We start from the raw sequence: 20,163 nt of genomic DNA on the forward strand, positions 1-20,163 counted from the left end.
GTCCTCTAGTCCAGTGGACCAATTGGAGTCTTATAGAGAAAGTGTGACCAAGGACCCTACTACAAAATATTAAAATAAACCAGTCCCATTAATAACATAAATAAACCCTATAAATGAGTAATTGATTATACTAAATCCACAATTATTAGTTTATTTAACATTGCTTTGCTTTTGTTTCTCGCCAGTGAAGTGAGGATATAAGTGCTATTTTCTCAGGGCCATAATGGCATTGCAAAAAAACAGATTCAAGAGCCTATCTAACTGAAAAGTGAAAGAATCCCACTTTTGCTTCATTGCCAATATAAAGACCTCCAAAATCTCATCCACTGTGCAACAAAACAAAACGCAGAGAGAAAAATTGAATAGAAGCCAGCCTCCATGTTAAAAATGGCCTCCTACCAATGCCACAAACCAGGCCTATAAAACCTGCCACCAACAGAACTACTCTGAACAAAGCGAGTGGTTCAGTGGCACTACCATGCCAGCAACTGGACCGATCCAACTCCAAACCCAACCCAGCAGTGCCATAACCATGCCAGCACCAACCAGACCCATTGGTCCAGCCAAACCCAAGCCCAGCTCTATTATAACCAACCCAGCACCAACCAGACTCACTGGACAACCACCCAACCCAAGGCCATCCTGGTTATAACCATTCAAACTCCATGACCCAGATTCACAGTCACTGTGCTGAGAAAGTACACATGGACCAACAAGCCCACTCCCACACCCACACCCACACCCAGCGGTACACCACCATGCTAACAATGGCATGGCTTGCCATGGCAAGACCAAGAAGAAAGAGAGGAAGATGTTTCAGATGTTCAAGGATGGATTCTCTGGAAATGATAGCTGCAGCGATGACAGCGACAGTGACAGCAACAACGAAGGCTGCAACACTAGGTATATGAAGAAGGCAAGTTTGTTTAATTTCTCTGATTTTTCTCTCCTGCATGTTTATATGCTTTTCACTATTTCTTGCATTTCCTCCAATTCTGATTATTCCAAATTCAAGAATTTCATGTTGTGTTTGTTTTGCACCAGAAATAAATTTAAAGAAGCAGTGCTTGAAAGAAAAGATCACATCATCATGGATTAGCATAATGAAGATGCTCAGACTATATGATTAAAAAAAATAATAATAAAAATAAAAATAAAAAATAACTCAAATAAAAAGCCAAATATTATGAATTGGCTATCAGGAATTCCGTATTCCAAAATGGTTAAACTATCGGAGTTACTATCTAAATACGACATCCTTGGCTAAATAAACTTTGTTTGGCTTTAAAGTTATATTGATGGTGATCTTCAAATGTTGCATGCTTTGAACATTTTCGCCAAAGTCCAATGACGTTCTCTGACCTGTTCCGACCAAAATGAGATGAACAATGGAAATATATAAATTTGAAAGATACTGATAATTAATTGGTTTAAATTTAATCTTTTAATTTATATATAAAAAATAAAAATAAAAATAAAAAAACCTTTTTTGAGACTGATGGAGAAATCTTAGTGACAACTTGCTCAAAGTGTTTCACTTTTACAGTCCAGTGAATTAGAGATGCTTCTGAACTGCTGCTTTTGGCTATTGCTTCGTCCCAAGCAGCCATAATAGCTTCTCTCATCTGTCATAATAAATAAAATTCACATCTTAATTGCATGTTTATGATCCAATTCCAGGAATATATATATATATATATATATATATATGTATACCATTCGTCCAATGTCATTCAAATTCACACTTGAATCTATAGGCCTCCCTTTCGCAAGACATTTGAGATCACTCCACGATCATCAGGGCTTGGCAGAGGCACAAAAAGACGTTTACACAGCCTGCCTCGTCGCAAAAAGAGCCTCATCCATCAGATCAATTCTGCAACAAATTAAGATTGGAGATTTATATCCAACATACGACTAAAGATAATTGTTGACTATACAAAGGATAGTTCTTTTTTACCTATTTGTTGCACCAATTACAAATACACTCTGCCGCTGATCTCTGCCATCTAACTCTGTAAGTAACTGCAATGTTGAGAATTATATCATAACAAGGGAGTTATTAGTCTGAAAGGGAAAATACTTTCACAGAAAGAGTACTAAATTAGATGAAAAATGTCAGACTCCGTAGATTTTTTGATCACCTCTGTTAGCAATCCCTGAAACGACCGTTCACCTGTGTTCTTGTACGGCTTTGCTGCTAAGCTATCTATCTATAATAATCAAAGGAGAAGATCAAATACTACATGCCACTTTGTTTTCCAGAGAAAGCCAGATTATAAAAGTTCTTTAAAAAATTGTAAATTTAAATCCAGTGTCAAACTTGAAGTGACAATGATAAAATGGACTTTCTCTTTCAAATTGGTTTCATTTTTGGAGAAAAGAATATACATGAGTGGATTAAAAAAGAAATTGAAATTCCGCAATTTAAGTACCAGTACGATGTAAGAAACCATGCATATGTACAAACCTCATCAAAGAAAATTATACATGGTGAACATGTCCTTGCACGACTAAATAAAATCCGGACTGCTCGCTCACTTTATCCAGCCCCCATAGTGAAAAGTTCAGGACCCTAAAGTACCATCAACTAACGCCATGGTTAATCATATTAATGCAATATCTTGAATTAAGAAAAATAAACTTTTTCATTTTTTAGTTTATCAAAATAAAAAATTAAAAATGAAATCCATGAAACATGTATAAACCTTGACATAAATGAAATTAGCCCCTGCAGCCCCTGCGTCGTTAGCAACAGCTTTTGCTATTAATGTTTTACCACATCCGGAAGGTCCAAATAGTAAAAACCCAGTCTCTATGTCTCCTCCACATATCTACAAAAGTAACGGTTATTACTTAACATGAATTATTCAGAACCAGCAATTTAAGTTCCACTAAACTATCAAGCCAATGAGTCAAGAACTGTACACAACCATCACTGCTTTATGATTTGGTTTTATAAATCCAGTTTGAAATAAAGTTTTTCTGCTCAAAAATATTGAGAGAATTAAACAAAGCCACAAACTATGTCTATATATATATATGTACGTAAAATTTTAGATTAGTTGACCATACAAAGAAAATTGTTTTTATAAATCTAGTTTGAAATAAAGTTTTTCCGTTCAAAAATATTGAGAGAATTAAACAGAGCCACAAACTATATATATATATATATATACACACACAAATATATGCACATGGCAGGGAAATTGAGAAAATTAATTACCTTATTTTTCTCAGGATACTTAACACAACTAACAATAAATCGATCAAATGTTTGCCTTATATCATCCAAACCACCAACATCTTCCCATTTTACATCAGGAATAGAAGAGAAGTCTTCTCTTTTAGCTGAAGATTTAACCTTTTTAATTGCTTCCTGCATATATAAGTATGTGTATATATATATATATATATAGATATAAAAAGTTATCAATTACCACATGATATTATCAAAGAAAATTTAATAAAAACAGCACCTCAATATGATCCATGGTAAGGGTGAAGTCATCGATTGCTTCATCCAAGCAGGGTTCCATCCACCACTTACGCTTCTCATCATCATCTATAGAATTGATACCCTTATGTTCCTTAGGCTTTCTCATGTTTACAGCTCTCTCCAACACAATGAAATTAGCCCGAGTGACCAGGGCATCAAGATCAGCAGGTACATAGCCAGGAGTAGAATTTGCTATCTTCTTAACATCAAATGAGCCTTGACATGGTAGCATCCGAGAAAGAATATCGGCCCTGGCATCATTATTCATGCTTGACAAGAAAAGTACTACCAATCTAGTTCTGCTCTCTGTCTCTCTTTGATCATATACTACTCTTTCAATTATATATATATATATATATATATATAGTTATTGGTTTTTGGGCTTTATTGCTTGAGCTAGGGTTTTTCCTTGAGGTTTTTGTCAGAACTAGGATTTTATAATGTATATAAGAGGACTCTTTTTGTATCTTTACGTGCATATCAAGTCATATATTGTAGTATTTATTATTTACTGTATAATCGATCAAAGACAAATCGATAATAAGCAAAAATTTGAAGGAAATAGAAGTCAAACCGACTTACGGCCTTAATTTATCAAGAGGAAAAAAAATATATATATATATATATATATTCGTTTACAATTTAATCAATTTTTTACTTGGTTACTTACATTATTAAACACAACATTAAGCTTCATTTTTTTTTTTTAAGTTTATTGGAAATTATGCAGCAGTAAATCAAATGCATTTACACCTTGATTAGATCTTATTTGCAGAAACTAAGTAAACTTGATGTGGAATTTTAGGAGATATGCCATTTAAGTAACTCTAATCATTTTTAAGCAATTTTAATACCCAAACCAGAGTGTACTAAAAGTGTATTAACCCTAAAAACAAATAGAATACAAAACTTGCTCTCAAAATCACATAAACATAATTGGGGGAGAATAAAGAGGAAAACAATTAAAAAAAAAAGAAAAAAAAGAAAACATTTATCATCCAATCAGATGAAGAAGGAGCACGAGCACGAGCACCAGCTTCATTAGTTTACCCCTTTTCAAATCTCATTGAAACCCTAGAAATTGGTTATTATGAATTTATGATTGACAGATTGAGAGTCCCGCAGCGCTAGTTTTCGCGCCAAATATGTTTGAGAACTTAATAAAGCTAAACATTTGGGCCTTCGAACAGGGCGGTTCATGTTCCTCTTGTATAATTGGGTCTGATAAGTTCCAATTGGGCCCCATAGACCAAAATACCCAGAACTAGCCCAATGTCGATGATTTAGACCAAGAGTCACTTTCAGAGCACCATGCAAGCAATGGCTCAGCTTGCCACGGAAAGGCCAAGAAGAAAGAGAGGAAATTATTTCAGTCAAAGGGTGCAATTATATAAGTTGTTTTGCTTAAGTGCCCATCTGAAATCATCTTTCATTTTCCCTCATGTATTCCTATATATATATATATATATATTAAATTTTTTGCATTTCTATATATATATATATATATATTTAAGATTTTTGGGAGATGAGATTATATCATGGATCAACGTAATTAAGATGCAGACAGACTATAATTGTAACATAAATATAACTTAAAATAAAAAGCCAATATTCCTAAGGAATTAGTACTTATCTAATATACAACATCATTCATAAATAAACTTGCCATGCTAGATATAAAGTATTGCTGGTGATCTTCAAAGGTTGCATGCGTTGAACATTTTTGCCAAAGTGCAATGGTGTTGTCTGTCCTGTTCAGGCCAAATTGGATAAACAATAAAAATAAGTAAAAATATTTTATAGATACTGATAAATTAGTCGTTAAAAAATAATAATAATAATAATAAATAAATAAATAAATAAATAAGGGGAAAACAGAGATATCCAAAAGAAGGCAAGAACCTTTTCTGAAACTGATGGAGAAATCTTAGAGACAACTTGCTCAAAGTGCTTCCCTTTGACAGTCCATTGAGTTTGAGATGCTTCTGAGCCACTGATGATCTTCGGTAGTTGCGTTCTACGGAACAACCTACTCAACTTACATGTGGGACCCACCACATGTGAGTTGGGCATACCGTGGGACCATCTCACCGTAGTATTTTGGCTGATGTTGGCTATTGCTTCATCTCTAGCAGCCATTACAGCTTCCTTCATCTGTCATAATAAACAAAAATCCACACAACTTTAATACATGAATATGATATAATTCCACAAAAACTATATCCTTTTTAGATTAATCAGAGACAAAGTGCATATAAACTGACCAAACATTTTAGATCAGCCCCACTAAAATTTTTACAAGCTTCCATTCGTCCAGTCTCATTCAAATTCACACTTTGATCAATAGGCCTCCCCTTTGCAAGAGCATTTAAGATCACTCCACGATCATCAGGGGTTGGTAGAGGCACAAAAATACGTTTACACAACCTGCCTGACCGCAAAAGAGCCTCGTCTATCTGATCAATTCTGTAAGAAATTTAGGTTGGACACTAATTTCTAACATCTAATTAATTAAAGAAAATTGCTAAAACACGAAGGGATAGTTCTTATGTACTTATTTGTAGCACCAATTACAAATACACCATGCCTTTGATCTCTGCCATCTAACTCTGTAAGTAACTGCAATGCTGAGAATTATATCATATCAAGGAAATTATTAAAAAAAAAAAAAAAAAAGTGCTAAATTAGTTGAACAATGTCAGACTATTTAGATCACCTGTGTCACCATTCGATGAGATGACCGTTCCCCTGTGTTGTTGTTCCTCTTTGCTGCTAAGCTATCTATCTACAATAATTAAAAGAGAAGGTCAAATTACTATACGCCATTTTGTTTTCCAGAGAGAGCCAAAATAGTAGAAAATTAACAAATTTAAAACCAGTGCTCAATTTGCTTTTTTGTTTCTGGAGCGAAGATTAATATGAACTAGAGGATTAAAAAAGAAATTGAATTTCCCCCAATCAATCATTGGTTGATTAATTTTCAATAATTCGCTCTGTATTTGGTGAGATGAAATAATAAAATGTTGTTAAATACCAATATAAGCAATCAAATTTATGCATAATGTACAAACCTCATCAAAGAAAATTATACACGGTGAACATGTTCTTGCACGATTAAATAAGGTCCGGTGCCCGCTCACTTTCTCCAAGCCACGTATTGAAGAGTTCAGGACCCTAAAGTACGTACCATCAAACAAAAGCCAGTTAAGAATAAAAAAATTCATTTTTCAGTTTATCCAAATGAAAAATGAATTCCAAGAGACATATACATGCCTTGACATAAATGAAATTGGCTCCAGCTTCATTAGCAACAGCTTTGGCTATTAATGTTTTACCACATCCCGGAGGTCCAAATAGTAAAAACCCTGTTTCTATGTCTCCTCCAAATATCTACAAAAGGAATGTTTATTAGTTAACGTTATTCAGAACCAGCAATTTAAGTTCTACCAAGCTATTAAGTCAATGATTGAAGAAAAGTACACAAACATCACTTCTTTATGTTTTGGTTTTATAAATCTATAGTATGAAATAAAGTTTTTTGGATAAAAAATATTAAGAGAATTAAAGCCAAAAACTGGATATATATATATATATATATATATACACATATATGCACGTGACAGAGAAATTTAGAAAATTAATTACCTTATTTATCTGAGGATATCTAATTGAGTTAACAATAAATCGATCAACTCCTTTATATCATTCAATCCACCAACATCTTCCCATTTTACATTAGGGATAGTTGAGAAGCCTTCTCTTAAAAGAGAAGGTTCAACCTTTTTCAATGCTTTCTGCATATATATGTAAATATAAATATTATTAATCATTCTATGGTATGACTATTCTTATATAAAAAAATATAGATATATATATTATTATGGACATGGTGTAAAAGTCTATTTTTTATATATATTCATAAATTTTTATAGGGCGGATAGAATTTTCTATTTATATCGTACATAATATATTTTTAAAAAAAATTTATCAACTACTACAGTCATGCTTTCTCTATGGTAGCAAAGTGGCAAAGCCTCTATAAATGTCAGAGTTGGAAACTAGATATTAAAAATAAACAAATAAAAACCTATCATACCATAATATTACTAAAGAGATTTTAACAAAAATAATCACCTCAATATCATCCATGGTAATAGTAAGGTTGTCAATTGCTTCATCCAACCACCGTTCCATCCACCACCTATGCGACCTCCCATCTTGATTAGGTTTTCTCATGTTTACAGTTCTCTCCAAGGCAATGGAATTAGTCTGAGTGATCAAGGCATCCAAATCAGCAGGTACAAATCCAGGAGTAGACCTTGCTATCCTTTTAACATCAAATGAGACAAAAGATGGTAGCTTACGGGAAAGAATATCAGCCCTAGCATTTTCATCCGGCACACCTAAAAGAATCTCGGTTTCGAATCTCCCGGCCCTCCTCAGTGCAGGATCAAGAACCTCAGGCCTATTGGTAGCACCAATCACAAGAATGTAGCCTGCTTCTTCACCAGCCATTTGTGATCTCCTGTGACATTCATCCATGCAACTCATTAACTGTATCACAATCGAGTTATTCTCGGATACATTTTGTCGTCTTTGTGTACCAATTGCATCAATCTCATCAATAAATACAATTGAAGGGGCTGTACTGTATGCTTTTGAGAAAAACTCTCGTATTCTACTTTCAGATTCACCTGACCAATATTTTACAAAAGATATCAATATCAAAAGCATAAACTCAACTTCTCTGGCACTATATATATATATATATATATGTATAAACACATAAAAAATAAAATAAAGTAAATAAAATCTAACAAGTTCTTGAATACTTTGCATATATACCATAGAATTTATCCCCGATTTCACTTCCACTGATGCTATAGAATGGTAGGCCTAACTCATTGGCAATGGCATTGGCCAAAGTGGTTTTGCCACAGCTAGAAGGGCCATGCAAAAGAATACCATTCTTGATAAACTTGGTGCCTTTTTGAAGCAGCTTCTGATGCTTAACAAGCGGCACAATGATTGTGTTCTCTATCTCCATCAATATTTCCTCCATCCCTCCCAAGTCTATGAACGTTGGACCCTTTGTAGTTGGAGGACCATTATTATCGGTGTTGTTGGTGGTGGTGTTATTCATGCTTAACCTGTGCAATAGAGTTAGGGCGTCTCTGTGTCTAGCTAGATCTATTTGGGATAGTACGTCTCTGTGTCTAGCTAGATCAATTTCTCTGGAATAACTACGTAGTGCTGTTCTCGTTCTGTGTCTACCTTGATCATGTACTCCGAAATAATTGACTTGCCTTTTGGGATTTGTTGTTGTAGCTAGGGTTTTCTCCTTCGTGTCCGACTGAAGACATTAATTCTAAGTACTATTAATATGGATATTGCAATGAGATTATAATTAGGAGATGTGTAGAAGTCCAATTTAACTAGGAATTTACCCAACAAAAAAAAAAATCCAATTTAATTAGGGCTTTAATTAAAACCAAATCAATACTAGTTGAATTATTAAAAAAGATAAAATACAAATCCTCTGGCATTATATACTCTATGATGGACGCATTGTGTATGGTGGTTTAGTCTCATAGCCTATTAGTTCACCTATTATAGCATTATCGTATATATTTAGTTGGAAAATATATCAACAAATAATAGGGATTCACCAAAAAAAATGTTGCTTTCTTCGTCTTCTTCTTCTTCTTTTTATTTTTTTATTTTTATTTTATTACTCTGCTCTCGGCCGTATGTCTTTCATCACCCTTTTCACCATATATATATATATATATATATAAAATCTCCCACCCGGGCCCGCTAGGCTCATCATGCACGAATGGGCATCTCACCCGTTTTCCACCCCAACTTTGTCTTCAGTGGGTCCATGTATTTATGCTTAATTTCATATTTTGTTTTTTCTGTTTTAGTTTAATATTATGTACTAAAAGCATGTTGAATTGTAAATGTTATTTTGGAATTACCAATCCTATTACATGACATTAGGATGAACTTTTCAGCAGCAAATATTAGTGTTAGTGTTAAATTTTTCTTTTTATATTTTAATGACAAATATTAAAAAATAATAATGTTTAATTTTAAATTTTATTAAATAACAATTGAATCCATTTCTTACTATTTTTTTACCACTTAAAAATAAAATAACATTAATTAATTCATTAGATGACATGATATCCACATGATATCCACATGATAATCGAATTCAATACTAAATTTTGCCAATTTCAAATTTTTCAATTCCCATTCAAGAAGCCAAATGCAAGATAATTTTGATAATGACGTGCAATTGGAAATACTTTTAGTACACTTCAATAACAAATGCTATTTTGTTATTGACATAAATTATTCAACGATAAATGTTAAATGGCAACTCTTGAAAAATAGTAATACTAAATTTTAAATTTTAGAATCCACTTGTGGATTATTCAATTAAAAATAAAATAATACTAATTAATTCATTAAATGATATGGGATCCACATATTTTATGAAAATATTGCCTAATACTAAAATTTGACAACAAATTTTGCAATTCCCTTATTATTATTTTATAATAAAGAGCTTTTTTTTTTTTTGCTTTTTTTTAAATAAGTAGTAAAGTTTTAAAACATTTTTCAACAATATTATTATTTTTTTTATAAATATTTATTACTTTATTCGTAATCTATCATTCTAACGTTCTTTTTATTGGAATTATTTATTCAATTCTATAATAGTAATATTGTAATGTGTGATGTATTAAATTAAGTTAATATAATATTAAAATAAATAATTGATTTAGTTTTCTATATTCTGATGAGTCAAAGTATACTTTTTATATTAATAAATTAAAATTAAAATTTCTTTAGAGCTCGTTCTTAATATTTGACTCTTTGAAAAATATAATTTGATATATTTAGAAAATCTTTTAAAGATGCTCTTAGAGAATTAAATGCTTGCTAAGATACCATAATATTGGAAATACTACAGAAACCTACAGGCACCGCTTGAACTGATTAACAAATTCTGATACCAACAACAAATACCAATATTTTGGTAATTGAGTAAAAATTAATTAATGCGTGGCTGAAACGAAATTGCTTCAAAATTGCCCTAATATTGTAGGGATATTATTGGTTCAAATATCATTTTCATTAACAATAGCTTTTCAGGATACATTTTCATTAACAATAGCTTTTCAGAAGCGGTTCTTCTCTTCGATTTTGAATCCATGTCTTCGTCAATCTTCACTAGAATCCGATCTGGATCAGCAGACCAAGATTCTTTCTGTTTCTAGGTCCTATTCCGATTCCTCAATCTGACAATCCCTCTTCTCAACTAGGTTAAGAAAACTAATTTCATCAAGCTATCTCCGCTGAAAAAAAAAAAAAAAAGGTAATGGTTAACCATATAATCAACATTAACGATGATTTTTTTTTTTTTTTTTTGGTTCCAAGCCTCGACTAAAAGGTATTGATTTGATGTGAAGGAAAGAAAAATAAATAACTACTAAAGTAAATAGTTCATTCTTATTCAGATTTGTGCACACGGCTCCAATCCCCAACTTTATGGAAATTTTTTCTTTTTTCTTTTTTTTTGGTTAGATTTGATCCTGCTGGTTTATAAAGCTAGTGTTAGAGTTAGTGACCCGAATTCTTGTTGACTCGATCCGAAAAGTTCGCGGTGCGACCCATTTGATGAAACTAATTTTGGAGAAAAATTTGGGGCTCTGTGGTGGAAGCGGAGGTCTCGGGCCGATAGGCGCGGTATGGACCTGTTCAATTTTAGGGTTTCTTCCGTACAATATATATTGTTATGTTTTTGGGGTTTTTCAGCCGTCATTGGGGGTTTTAGGGTATCTGAAAATTTGGCTCACCTTTGTACCAATCTTTCGATATTGGATTTACTTCTCCCTGCCCGTGGTTTTTCCCGTCAAGGGTTTCCACGTAAATTGTTGTGTTTGTTCTTCGTTTTCTTTGTTTTCGTTACTATTTGTTTTTCTTCCAATTCCGTAACAAGTGGTATCAGAGCCGCGTCAATCTATTTGGGAATTTTTTTTCTTTCGATCATGGCAACAAAGTTCGACATTGAGAAATTTGAGCGCAACATGAGTTTCTCCATGTGGCAAGTCAAGATGAAGGCGATTTTGACACAGAACGGTTTACACAAGGCGTTGGTTGGCAAGGAGCAGATGCCGTCTTCGTGGGATGCCGAAAAGAAAGCCGAGGTTGATGAGCGTGCCCTATCCACCATTCAGCTATGCTTGTCCAATGAAGTTTTGAGGGAGGTCCTTGATCAGAAGACAACAAAGGACTTATGGGACAAGTTGGAATCTTTGTACATCACAAAGAATCTCACAACGAAACTGATTGCGAAGCACCGTCTATACACCCTTTCTATGGTTGAAGGTACGTCTATTAAAACACACATAGATGACTTTTCTACTATTTTGTTGGATCTGGCGAACATGGACATTAAATATGATGATGAAGATCAGGCCCTAATGCTACTGCGTTCCTTACCTCCATCGTATAAAAATTTTAGGGAGACTTTGATTTACAGTAATAAAACCCTAAAATTGGAGGACGTGAAAGCTTCTTTATATTCTAAGGAGTTGTTTGATAAGGAGTTGACCAGCAGTTCGGATAACAATAATTTTGGGAGTTCCGGAGGAGAGGGTTTGATTGTTAGAGGTAGAACATCATCTAGAGATCAAAATAACAATGGTGGTAGTCGGCCAAGATCGAAGTCAAGGTTCAGAAACCTTATTTGTCACTACTGTAAGAAAAAAGGGCACATCAAAACTGAATGTCGTAAGCTTCAGAATAAAAATAATGAAAAGAGTAAGGAACATGCCGAAGCCAGTGTCGCACATGAGGAAATTGAAGATGGAGATGTTTATTCAGTGACTGAGGATAGTTCGGGCAAGCAGGGATGGATTTTGGATTCAGCCTGTTCGTTTCACATCTGTCTCCATAGGGATTGGTTCTCTTCTTATGTTCCAGTGGATAAAGGTGTTGTGCTGATGGGAGATGATCATCCTTGCTGTGTCATCGGCATTGGAACTGTAAGGGTGAAGATGCATGATGGAATTATCAGAACACTATCTGAGGTACGTCACGTTCCAGATATGTCTAAGAATTTAATTTCTTTATCTGCTTTGGACAAGTCTGGTTGTTCCTTTTCTGGTGGAGGTGGAGTTTTGAGGGTTCTAAAGGGTGCTTTGGTGGTGATGAAAGCTAGCCTGGTTGGTACATTATACAGGCTACAGGGTTCTGTGGTAATGGGGTCGGCTGCTGTTTTAGTGTCCATGTCAGATTCGGATGTTACTCGTTTGTGGCATATGAGATTGGGCCATATGAGTGAGAAAGGTTTGGCGATGTTGAGCAAACGGAGTTTGCTTGGTGATCGGAGTATCTCGAAGTTGGAGTTTTGTGAACATTGTGTGTTTGGGAAGCAGAAGAGAGTTAGCTTCGGTACTGGAATTCACAAAACCAAAGGTACTCTAGACTACATCCATTCAGATCTTTGGGGACCCGCACGTACTACTTCTAAGGGTGGTGGCAGATATATGTTGACCTTCATTGATGATTTCTCCAGGAAGGTCTAGGTATATTTTTTGAAGCACAAGAATGACGTATTTGCTATCTTCAAGCAATGGAAGCTTTGGTAGAGAAGCAGACGGAAAGAAGGGTGAAGCGCCTTCGTACAGATAATGGATTGGAGTTCTGTGATGGTGTTTTCAATGAGTTTTGTAGAAACGAAGGGATTGTTAGACATCTCACAGTTAGAGGAACTCCGCAGCAAAATGGTGTGGCTGAGCGGATGAACAGAACTCTTATGGAGAAAGTCCGATGCATGCTGTCGAATTCTGGGTTAGCACAGGATTTTTGGGCAGAAGCAGCTGCTACAGCTTGCTACTTGGTGAATCGTTCTCCATCGGCAGCAATCGATTGCAAGACTCCTGAAGAGGTATGGTCTGGAAAACCTGCTAATTATTTAGATTTGAAGGTATTTGGATGCCCTGCCTATGTTCATGTTAATGATGGTAAGCTTGAGCCTAGATCGAAGAAAGGCATATTTCTTGGTTACCCGCAGGGTGTAAAAGGATATAGAGTTTGGCTTCCTGATCCAAAGTCATCTAAGGTTGTGATTAGCAGGGATGTTGTGTTTGATGAGATGGCAATGCTGCATCCGAAAAAGGAACTCGTTGTTTCAAACAGTATGCCAAAGCAGGTGGAGTTTAGGGTGGAGGAAGTAAGTACTTCACAAAATGGTTCAGTTTCAGGCCCATTTGAGACACCCACTCATGTGGAAGAAGAGAGAATTGAGGAGGTGCAGGAGCATTCGATTGCCAAGGATAGACCTCGTAGGGAGATCAAGAAGCCCTCTAGTTTAGCTGACTATGTCACTTTTGCTTGTGTTGCAGCACAGGAGATCGAGAGTCCCAGTGATCCTTGCAACTATTATGAAGCCATTTCATGTGAGGATTCTGCAAAGTGGTTAATTGCTATGCAGGAAGAGGTGGAGTCGCTTCATAAGAACCACACTTGGGAGTTGGCATTACCTCCAGAGGGTAAGAAGATTGTGGGATGCAAGTGGGTCTACAAAAAGAAAGAAGGCATTCCTGGTGTTGAAGATGCGAGGTACAAAGCACGTCTAGTAGCGAAGGGGTATTCACAGGTACAGGGAGTTGATTTTAATGATATATTTTCCCCTGTCATTAAACATACTTCTATTCGTGCTTTGTTAGCGCTAGTTGCTATGCATGATTTAGAGTTGGAGCAACTAGATGTGAAGACCGCTTTCTTGCATGGTGAGCTTGAGGAGACAATTTATATGCAGCAACCCGAAGGTTTCGAGGTTGAAGGAAAAGAGGATCATGTGTGTTTGTTGAAAAGGTCCTTGTATGGTTTGAAGCAATCCCCTCGTCAGTGGTACAAGCAGTTTGATAGTTTTATGGTTAGCCATGGCTATTCTAGAAGCCAATATGATAGCTGTGTGTATTTTAGGAAGTTGGAAGATGGCTCATTTATCTATTTGTTGCTTTATGTTGATGACATGCTGATAGTGGCCAAGAAGAAATCCGATATCAACAGATTGAAAGCAGAATTGAGTGGTGAATTTGAGATGAAAGATTTGGGAGCGGCAAAGAAGATTCTTGGTATGGAGATTGAGAGAGATAGATCTGCAGGTAAACTTTTCTTGACTCAAAGATCTTTTGTTGAGAAAGTTCTGAAGCTTTTTGGAATGAAGAACGCTAAACCTGTAAGTACTCCATTAGCTACTCATTTTAGATTGTCTGCTGATATGTCACCACAGTCGGATAGAGATATTGAGTATATGTCACATGTTCCTTATTCTAGTGCTGTTGGTAGTTTGATGTATGCTATGGTGTGTACCCGTCCTGACATTGCACATGCTGTTAGTGTTGTGAGCCGGTATATGGCTAATCCTGGCAAACAACACTGGCAAGCTGTCAAGTGGATTCTAAGGTACTTGAGAGGCACTACTAACACTTGTTTAGAGTTTGGTGGAAGTAAGGAGGGTGTAAATGGATATGTTGATGCAGATTTTGCTGGGGACCTTGATAGAAGGAGGTCCGCTACTGGTTATGTATTTACTCTTGGAGATACTTCTATCAGTTGGAAGTCTGTTTTGCAAGCAACAGTTGCACTATCAACTACAGAAGCTGAATATATGGCTATAGCTGAAGCGGTGAAAGAAGCTATTTGGTTAAGGGCGTTGATAGGTGAGTTGAGCTCTGAGCAGGAGAGTACGGTCATCAATTGTGATAGTCAGAGTGCTATCTATCTCACTAAGGATCAGATGTTTCACGAGAGGACAAAACATATAGATGTTCGGTATCATTTTGTACGTGATGTTATTGCTCGTGGAGATATTGTTGTCAGCAAGGTGAGTACTCATGATAATCCTGCTGACATGATGACCAAGGCACTTCCAGTAGCCAAGTTTGAGCATTGCTTGGACTTGGTTGATGTTTGTTGTTGAGCTTTGCCTTTAGGGGCTTTTGTGGAAGAGGATGGCAACTTTTATCGAAGATTGGAGTTTTGTATGTTTTTCATTCCTTATATGGAATTCGTGTCAAGGTGGAGATTGTTAGAGTTAGTGACCCGAATTCTTGTTGACCCTATCCGAAAAGTTCGCAGTGCGACCCATTTGGTGAAATTAATTTTGGAGAAAAATTTGGGGCTCAGTGGTGGAAGCGGAGGTCTCGGGCCGAATGGACCTGTTCAATTTTAGGGTTTCTTCCGTACAATATATATTGTTATGTTTTTGGGGTTTTTCAGCCATCATTGGGGGTTTTAGGGTATCTGGAAATTTGGCTCACCTTTATACCAATCTTTCGATATTGGATTTGCTTCTCCCTGCCCATGGTTTTTCCCGTCAAGGGTTTCCACGTAAATTGTTGTGTTTGTTCTTCGTTTTCTTTGTTTTCGTTGCTATTTGTTTTTCTCCCAATTCCGTAACAGCTAGCAACATCATGGAATACATTGGGTTGTGCGGTTTCTAACTTCCACTGGAGCACTGCTTCCTTTCGTTTTTTTCTTTTTTTCTTTTTTTCTTTTTTTCTCTTTTTTTTTTTTTTAAGAGTGGAAACACAGAGAAAAATTGCAACATGTTTTTTTTTTTTTTTTAAAAAAAAAGTTGACAAAGGGCTTTGATTATTTCTGACTTTTTGTATTTAATTTCTTTGTGGATTGATTTACGCTTCATTGTTCATCACTGGAGGAAATACTCTATTGGCCGCGGGTGGCCGATAAAAGCGAATATCATCTAAAGGAGAAATTGCTGGTGGCTATAAAAGCTAACGTCCATCAAGGATTAAAATGTTTAGTGCAACGTGGCAAAAACATTATTTATGGGACAGGAAATGAAGCAGGAATTCGAGACAAAAAATCTGAGTGCGTGATAGACCAACCTTCAATAGAGAGAGAACAAAAGAGAAAGAGAGAGAGAGAGAGAGAGAGAGACTTCTTTAAACCAAGTATCAAATGTGTAAAGAGTGACCACAGTTATTTACAGACCAATTTAAGATGTCCAATAATAAACATTATTTATGGGACAGGAAATGAAGCAGGAATTCGAGACAAAAAATCTGAGTGCGTGATAGACCAACCTTCAATAGAGAGAGAACAAAAGAGAAAGAGAGAGAGAGAGAGAGAGAGAGAGACTTCTTTAAACCAAGTATCAAATGTGTAAAGAGTGACCACAGTTATTTACAGACCAATTTAAGATGTCCAATAATAAACATTATAAAATACTCAAATCGTTTTTTTTTTTTTTTTTTTTTTTTTTGTTTTGGTTTGGGTACATCTTCTTACATCTGAATTTTTAATAAAACATTCTAGGGATACTACAACCTGTCAAAGTCAGTGTAACCAATACTATTAAGAGGCTTAAATGGAAATTCATGCATAAGCTAGTAATATTATACCACCCCAAGCGAAGATCAGCATGGGTTCAACAAGGATCCATATGAGACAAGATAACTAATCACCTGTATGGCAGTGCAGTGAGATCTCAAATGGAATAAAAACCCGCATAAGGAAGCTAACAAAGGAAATTGGGTATAGACAAATGGTGAGCAATGATGGTGACAAGTGTAATAATGTAATAGGGAAGACAAGTGGAGGGACAATTGTGACACGTGAAAAAATGGCAAAAAAAATCTAAACCTTTGTATAAGTAAAATAGTAAAAATTAAATCTTGGCAATAAACAAATAAATAATCAGAATATCACTTCTTCCTTATACAGAAAAAGAAAAAAAAAAAAAGCTATAATTTTACAGATAAGTCATATGGACTTCAGTTCCTCACTAATTGGACCAAAATTAAAACAGTGCAATTTTTATACATACTACAACAGTGAAAATAATAAAAACTGATTCAGTTTGGAAATAGGTTCACACAAAACACAGAGATAAGATAATTGAATGAGCCAGAGAAAAAAATAATAATAAATAAAAAAACTTATTATCCAATCAGATGAAAAGGAGCACCAGCACACCACCATGAGCCATGAGCCAAGACCATCACAGGGGATAATCGCTCCAGGATGGATGATGGTGGTGATGACATTTCACCTACATTGTCCTTCCTTTGGTTGGTCCAGCTAGAATAAGCATTAAATTATCATTTATCTTTAAAATTTAAACTGCCACGAATAGAATATAAATTTATTATGTAAATCAAACTATATCTTGATAAATATTAGTTATTTTATTGTTATCTTTAGCTTAACTGATCTCTTGTATATAGATTTTGAACATTGTTTTGTTGTATAGTTATATTTAACAACTATCAGTTACATATCTTGTATAAATACTAGTTTTAATACTCATTTTAATAAAATTGAGCTTTTTCCATCACTTTATTTAATTCCTCATATGGTATCTGAGCAATAAGCTCTAAGGATTTTTTTCTTTTTCCTTTTCCTCAATCCAGTCATTTTTTTTTTTCCTCCTTCTTTCAATCTTTTTCCTTAGATATGGCTGAGCAAACACCCATCTCATCTGCTTCTTCCTCTTCCGTGATGAATGCTCAAATATATGATTTTGCTAATCTAGTTTGCATTTACTACACAGGCACCAATTCGGCTCTCAACAAAGATTATAGTTCTTAGACCCAAGCTAAGTATTCTTACCACACATAGCTTAAGTGATCTCTTATACATAACACATAACTTAATGGATCTCTTGTACATAAATTTTGATCACTGTTTGGTTGTATAGTTATATGTAAAAACAATCCCTAGAATGTTTTGATCTCTATATGGATATCTTGTCTATAAATTTTAATCTCTATATAAATATCATATTAAAATATCATTGATTTTAATAATTTAAACTATTAAAATGTAACTTTATTATATATATCCAACTATGTCTAACAAGAAAAAACTATGAAGTAGCTATATATATATATATATATATATTCAGCCTATCAAGTAAAATAAGGTGTTGGAAATTTCATTAATTGATAAACCCCCATAAATTGGTCATTACATTGTGGGATCTAAAATTGGGCTTTCAACTGAATTCAGATTGGGCCCAAAAACCTTACCACCTATAACTAGAAGTATCCCAAATTCCATGAGCAACACCAAGCAAGCGAGACCTAAGGAAAAAAGAAAGGAAAGTATTTCACATGTTCAAAGAAAGGGTGGATTTCGCTGGAAAAGCCAGCTGTAGCGTCAGTGACCCCTATTATAGATTTAATTTATTTTGGTGACGTGTTTTTTTTTAACCTTTATGTATTTTCAACTAAAGATACTTCAATCAGAGGTAATAAAAGGTATTACCAATGAAGACAGCTAACTGTGTACCCTGAAAGCTAGACTTCTACAATTTCCTAATGCAAAACCAGTAGCAGAAAAACGATATGAATTGTGTTGACTTGATATTGAGGACTGAAAACTGCTATATATCCAAATTAAGCCGTTTGAGGTGTAACTATTTGCCGAAGCACAAATTGCGTCCTTGCAATTAAGCTACCATGCAGCTGACTCTACAGACTCGAGAATATTTATATATGTCCAGATAGAGCAAAGCACAAACTTAACATGCTAATATTGGTATCAGACAACAAATTCAACCACGACTGTTATTTCACTTTTTAATTGAACATGGTTAAGCAATGTCAAACATGCAGTGCATGGCTCTGTTGAATAAGGCATCAATTAAACTCACTTGGGTAGTGAAAGGTAAACCAATCAATAGCATATATGTAGTGCTTTTCCCATCATAGCTTTCCATTTGAATAAAAATTCAAATTATTTTTAGGATTAATGTAAAACAAGTTCTTTTGTCATAGTTGGGCAACTTATATATCAATCCTAAAATGTCCCCCAAAAAAAAAAAAAAAAAAAAAGGATAGTTCTTAGTTTTAATAAGTTATTCATAATTTAATTACCGTTCTTTTTCAATTCGTAATGTACTACAATCATAAATAATGATAATCCATGAAAACAATAAATAAATAATAAATAACCAGAACTTTCATAGAGCCTTAGCCAGAAAGCATGAAATCTGAATAATTTACAGATATGATTTCACTAATCGGATCAAAAAGACAATTCTTGCACTTTCTAAAGGTCAATTCAACAAACAGGATATTCAAATAGTGAAAATAATAAAAACCAATTAAAGAAGTGTAAAATTGGTTCATACGAACAAAAACATATTAGAGGAGGAAAAGGAAAAAGCAGAAGAAGAAAAAGACACTCTTATCATCCAACCAGAAGGAGGAGGAGCACCGGCACCATGAGCAAACACCACCACAGGAGATAATTGATCCAGAGCCGATGATGGTGATGATGACGTGTCACTTGCTTCATCCTTCCCCATGTTAGTAAAGGAGAAGATACTATTCCTTTTCAAGTAAAATCCCTTTGAATATGGTGCTGAAATTTCATCAACTGAAACCCTTCAAATTGGGCTATGACCGAATTTGATGGATTGAGTCCACAGCTAATTTTAGCGCCAAAAGTGTTGGAACCGGAGAGCCAATTATTGTGGGTTCGGACCCAGGTCTTGTACTTGGGCTTCTTAAATTCCAATTTGCCTAAAAAGCCCAATTTATTTTTTCAACCCAGAATTAGACCCAAAGTCTATATATAGTACCTTTTTTTTTTTTTTTTTGTCC

General features: G+C 34.8%; 1 protein-coding gene across 1 annotated transcript; it reads right to left on the reverse strand.

The window, feature by feature from the left end:
• Positions 1-441: 441 nt before the first annotated feature.
• Positions 442-8,642, reverse strand: LOC107429980 (cell division control protein 48 homolog C). The gene is given in 12 exon segments (XM_060817947.1): positions 442-690; positions 1,485-1,625; positions 5,764-5,965; positions 6,054-6,118; positions 6,216-6,284; positions 6,571-6,634; positions 6,636-6,673; positions 6,773-6,889; positions 7,145-7,191; positions 7,194-7,293; positions 7,634-8,193; positions 8,345-8,642. Coding segments are annotated over 12 exon segments (1,950 nt in total).
• Between the last annotated feature and the right edge of the window lie 11,521 nt (positions 8,643-20,163).

The sequence above is a fragment of the Ziziphus jujuba genome, chromosome 6 (genome assembly GCF_031755915.1).
Source record: "Ziziphus jujuba cultivar Dongzao chromosome 6, ASM3175591v1".
NCBI lineage: Eukaryota > Viridiplantae > Streptophyta > Magnoliopsida > Rosales > Rhamnaceae > Ziziphus > Ziziphus jujuba.